This window comes from Cynara cardunculus (assembly GCF_001531365.2).
Source record: "Cynara cardunculus var. scolymus isolate 2C chromosome LG 5, CcrdV1, whole genome shotgun sequence".
Taxonomy (NCBI): Eukaryota; Viridiplantae; Streptophyta; class Magnoliopsida; order Asterales; family Asteraceae; genus Cynara; species Cynara cardunculus.
In genome coordinates, this window is record NC_037532.1 from 4,926,518 (window position 1) to 4,932,143 (window position 5,626).

Genomic DNA, 5,626 nt, shown 5'->3' on the forward strand with positions numbered 1-5,626 from the left:
CTCGTTCAGTCCTAGTCGTACAAAACACCTGACATAAACTTGTTATATGCAGTCCAATTTCGTTCAGTCATGTTTAATCCTACCTTTTGTCATGTCCCGTCCTACCCTCTTATCATGTTCAATTCTATCTTGTCCAATTATGTCTTCGTACCAAACATTACCTTAATGAATTGTTTATATAATTTATTAAATTATAATAAAATAAATATTTTTTATAACAAAATTAAAAGGTTTCATCAAGAGAATTTGGTGTCTTTCTAGTAGGTAATGAAAGCAATCGCCCATCCCATCATGCCTGGCTCCGACTAAAATAAAACCAAAATAAAAACTTTATGTATATTATAAATTTTATTTTATACATTTTCTATATTATTTTCTTATATATATTCAAATATTACATAAAATTAATAGAAATATAGAATCACATAAAAATAATATTAAAAAAAATAAAATGAAAGTCTAAATAACATAGAATATAATAAACAAAATTTAAAAATAAATAAAATGTATATTTAATATTTTAGAAAAGAAACAAGTTTTATCAGTAAATAACCTTATTTTATGGGAGAGGCCGAGAGGGAGTGGAACAAGACTGTTCCATTTTATTCCATCATGTTCCTATGGGTTTCTCATAAAAGTTTTGCCAAACATTCAACAATATATTTATTCTAAAAATATGTTTATTCACATTCCTTTATGTTTGTATGCTAAACGAACATAAAGAACACAATCAAAGCAGCAAAAAACTACCACCGTTACGCATTATTTCATTCAAAAATAACATAACAAATGAAGATCAAAGTAAACTTTGAAAGCATAAAAAAGAATTTTATAAAGTACTTTCTTACATATTAACTTGTACATATTCATACATGTAAACAAGATCATTGTTTATATTCATTTATTTATTAAATAAACAAATACCGAAACACCCCCTCCCTCTAAAGAAAGCAAATTTAAGCTTCTCAAGGAACGCATTCCATATATTAGTATATTACACAGTTTCTTTATTAAGTCTCATGAATTACTGTGAAATACCCAAAACCTACATGTCCACCAGATCGAAAACCACCCATAAAAAACATAATCATCCACCATAACACTGCTACCATCCAAACACGGAGATCAATCACACATTAATTACTACACACTCTAAGCTACATCAATAAACGCACAACTTACCTTCTTTAACGAGACACTGAAGACGAACTAGGAGTCCGAGACCCAACGCTCACACTCCTTGAATAGCTCCGACTTGATACTGGGGAGTAGCTCCTCCTCCTGGAACTCCTTGTCCGTGGTGAGACTCTTATCGAGGATCTTCTTCTTGAGCCAACTGGTGAGACGCTAGGAGAGTGTCCCCTATAGCGTCCCCGTGGGGAAGAAGAAATGCTTCTGGAAACAGACCGATAACGCCTGCTCCTGTAATAACGTCTGTCATCAGGTGAGTAATCCCTCGAGTAGTATCGGCTTCGGCTCCTGTAAGACCGTCTATATCCAGGAGAGTAATCCATACGGCTCCTCCGGTACAAACCATCTTCCGGAGTATAAGACCTATCACGTCTGTAGTCAGGTGAGTAATCCCTATAGTATCGACTCCTGTAGGAGCGATCCTCTCGGGTGTACAATCTGTCATGCCTGCCAACTGGAGATCTACTGTAGGGAGAGCTCGAACGAGAGTAAGACCTCCCACAGCTGTCGTATGGTGAGAATGATCTTCGATGCCTGCTACTACAATATGGAGAGTAAGACCTGCTCCTATCTCTCGAGGATGATCGTCCACGAACTGCAACAAATGACCACGAGTTTTTGAATGATACTCAAGCGGAAACATCCAAAGTAATAGGAAATCACATATATCATGTGCCCTCCATTCCGATTCCCAATATGAAAGTTGAGGCATTTACCAACACAAATTGGATAATCACTAACCACTTATAAACTTAATGGGACTGGCTGCTTATTCAATCAGCTATACAAGACAATTTGGTAATGGCTTAATAATATTAAAAAATGGCTTAGTAAGCTTTTAGGGTGGACCTTTATGCCTCTCAATTAAAAAGCACGCACCTTTCATCTATGAAAAAAACTTCTCAATCTATACAGACAGATTAATCCATACAAGACTCAATGGAAAATCAACCAAACAGCCCCTAAGAATATTATCTGGGTCAACACTTATCACTATCACTGACCAAGTAGAGTCTCTCCCTCAGCTTACTAGGTCAGCATCATGGACTGGTAAGAGCTTTTTTTGGTAAATAGTAGCATCTCTGACTGACTAAAAGAGGCGGTAAGCAGGCAATAAACAACCCCTTATACTAAAAGGGGAAGTATCCAAATCGAACTAGTAGACCAACTTACCATGATCCTTCTTCGGCCCAAGATACTTCCCTGGAGTAGGTGTTCGACCTCTCCGCCTCCTAGCCTGCATAAACAAAAGAAAAGTATAAGCTGCAAAGACTAAAAGCATTAGAACTATCGACATCCATGTTGTGGAAACCATTTGTGTATGACATTAAGTCAAATATATATATATATCAATATTAAGGTGGTAGTTTCATATATCAAATATAAGTGCAAGAAAAATAGAGAAATGCAGGGCATACAACCCTCTGGGTTGAAAGTCTGAGATTTGCTTTGGAACTCTGACGAAGAGCTGCTACAAATAGCCACCTGCTACCAAAAAACACTTCACCCGGGAAACAAACTTTCAATTTCAATTTCAAATTTAAATAACTATAAAGGGCAATCGGAATTTTTGAGAGAATCAAGGTTATATCAGCAATCGAGTGAGAAAACAATAAAATGATACGACGTTAGAAAAGCAAAAACTACCTTCTCCACAGAGATGACACGACCCTCAAGAACCGACCCATCTAAGTACTTGATGCAGCGATCAGCCTCTTTGATATTCGACATGGTCACAAACCCAAACCCACGAGATTCTCGAGTCCATGGATCAACTACAAGGTGAACATCTTCTACCTAGAAAAAAAAATGATCATGATTATCATCGCATGATTCGACTTTCTGAAGCAATATCTAATTCCGAAGAACTTCGCTTTAAATTGCAAATATCAGCGCTATCAATTTTTTACAACCAAAGACACTGGCACACAATTTCTTTATCCCACATCACAATTAGCCTATGTTTGATAACCGGCCAATAAGCTAGCAGATAAACTAGTCATGTTTGGTAAAAATTAGCAGATAAGCTATATGACAACGTAAAATGACTTACAAAGGCACGTTGAAAATTAATTGGAAAACTTAAGGGCATAAGTGGAAGAAAAGACCTGGATATGGCTTAAATGAAACGAAGCTTTTTCAAAAGCTGAAAAATAAGTTAGTTTATGGTTGCCAAACATGACCTTAAACAGTCGAACAACATTTCAGACATACCCTTCCCTCTGCTGAGAAATGCTTCTCAAGATCCCTCTTTGAGATGCGTGGCGACAAACCTGTCACATACAGGTTGTTTCCTGGGTTTTCTATGTCACTTGAATCATAGCTCCTGCATACCATTCAACTTGATGTTAACAAATTAAGAAAATGTGAACAAACATCTTCATCAAGTAATAAGGAGCTAAATCTTCAAGCTAAGAAACTGTAAATAACACTCACCAACTCCTAGAACGTGACCTGGACCTTGTAACAGACCTTCCGTAACGCTTATGTGGTGGTGAAGAAGGGGAGTACCTAAGGAGCAGGACGATCAATCGTGAGCCAAAAAGAATTATCGATCGCCATAACCTCACAATTGGCTTAATAATAATTTGTAGATCAAACACAACAACATACCTTGACCTTCTGGAGTACGACATCTGTGGGAACAAAGGAATCAAACAACTTAATTAGCAACAAGTACTACACAACAACAACAAAAAAAGATAAATAACTATATGGAAACTTCCATTACATTGCATTACATCCGTAATCTTGCGGACAACAGAACATCAGAAGAGCATAGCAGAACATAGTATCCAAGAATTCCACTGATCATAAAGTACAAATAAAAAAAACTCTTGACAACCTCATGAGGAAAAAACGTGCTGAGCCTTGATCCTAATACAGCACGACGCACAGCGCACCAAAATGCTAAAATCTTCAAAGAACCTCTCCATACCAAATTGGCTTAAGCATGATTATGGCTTGTATACAAAGATATTATCTATAAGTTCATCAAGAGTAGTCGATTACCTTGATATGTTTTTATAGTACTATTGCCCTATTTGTATGTTGTTGCTTGCTATAGACTAGCTTTTTAAGCGTCGTATTCTAGTAGTCAGCTTAAATCACACACAGACCCGATACCACGCCTCTAGGTGAGATGTACCAAACATGTTTGGACTCGGGCGTAGGTCAGTTGGCAAAAGGGTGGGGACGCTTTGCCCAAAATACAAGACAGGTCCCAAAAGGTAATCAATTACTGTTGATTCTCTGGATTAAACAAATCCGCCAGTCTAACCATTTAAATCATTCGAGATAACGAATCAAGTTCATATAAATTTCTCTAGACCTTCTTATGATCTTCAAAAGGTAATCCAAGAAACAATTGGTGCGAAGATAAAGTAAAATCAAAAAGATAATAAAACCAGGTCTAACCATGTAAGATATACGAACATCACATAGGATAATCAACAATCAATTATTTACTAGAGAAAAATCAGCGATTCAGCTTCAGCTTAGACAAATCAATAACATAATTGATTCAACAAACGTAAAATCAATATACATGTCCATCTAGGAATCAAACTACTCACCTTAACAATTACGCAATGAAAGCGAGATCAGTACAAAGGCGAGAACAAGGATTCGATTAATTTGATCGATCGATCGATCAATCGATCGATAAAGCCCACTTTCAATTCTCTCTGGATCGTTTCGGAACGAGAAACTTCAGAATTTCATGCATAAAGCAGAGAACCACCCTGGCCAGGTGGAAGGCTTTTATTGTCCGAAAATAAAGTGAAGGTTCTGGAATGAGCGGACGCGAAATAAACATTTATACCTGCTTAATTTTTTTAGATTTGCAATTACAATAGAATTCCCATACGCAACTCGAATTCCTTTGACGAATTTAAAATCTCTCTATTCCTGTATATATATATATATATATATATATATATATATATATATATATATATATTTTTATGTACTAGTTGTATATCTGTATAATATGGTGGAAGTTGTGAATTTTAACGATTTTGAAGTTTTATTGGTTTTATTATAGAAGATTTAACGATGATATAAGTTACATTTGGTCTTTACATATCAATACAATTTGAATAAATAAGAGTTATGTTTCCAATTACAATCTATCGATGAAAAAAATTGTATGACAGTTTAAAATCCGATATATTTAAACAACTCTATAAATGTGTTTGATTTACACCAAGAGCAAAGAATCAAGAGATTGAGAGCGAGACCAAGAGTTATAGAGCAATTGAATGAGAGATGAATGAGATAACTTTTAATAACTCATAATGAATATTAGTTTGATTCTCACCTTTGGGGATGAAGAGAAAACATAGAGGTATGAAAGGGTGAAGACAATCAAGCATGAGTGAAAGGTGTCAAAAGTATCTTGGGAACATGAAAAAAAAAGGTAATAATGTGCAAT

The 5,626-nt window shown here is 35.7% G+C and overlaps 1 protein-coding gene across 1 annotated transcript; it reads right to left on the bottom strand.

Moving 5' to 3' along the window:
• Positions 1-986: 986 nt before the first annotated feature.
• On the bottom strand, positions 987-4,905 carry LOC112512027 (serine/arginine-rich splicing factor SR45a-like). Its single transcript, XM_025117811.1, has 7 exons — positions 4,767-4,905; positions 3,805-3,827; positions 3,628-3,702; positions 3,406-3,517; positions 2,839-2,988; positions 2,365-2,428; positions 987-1,786 (listed from the first exon to the last, which is right to left on the bottom strand). The coding sequence occupies exons 2-7, from the start codon at positions 3,825-3,827 to the stop codon at positions 1,188-1,190; spliced, it is 1,023 nt and encodes a 340-aa protein (XP_024973579.1). The 5' UTR covers positions 4,767-4,905; the 3' UTR covers positions 987-1,187.
• Between the last annotated feature and the right edge of the window lie 721 nt (positions 4,906-5,626).

Excerpts from the sequence above, each read along its gene's own strand:
- LOC112512027 (XM_025117811.1), bottom strand. The coding sequence starts at position 3,827 with ATGTCGTACTCCAGAAGGTCAAG. Across the intron at positions 3,518-3,627 it reads AGGTCACGTTCTAGGAGTTG|GAGCTATGATTCAAGTGACA; the intron begins GTGAGTGTTATT and ends AATGGTATGCAG. Across the intron at positions 1,787-2,364 it reads TGGGCCGAAGAAGGATCATG|TTCGTGGACGATCATCCTCG; the intron begins GTAAGTTGGTCT and ends CATTTGTTGCAG.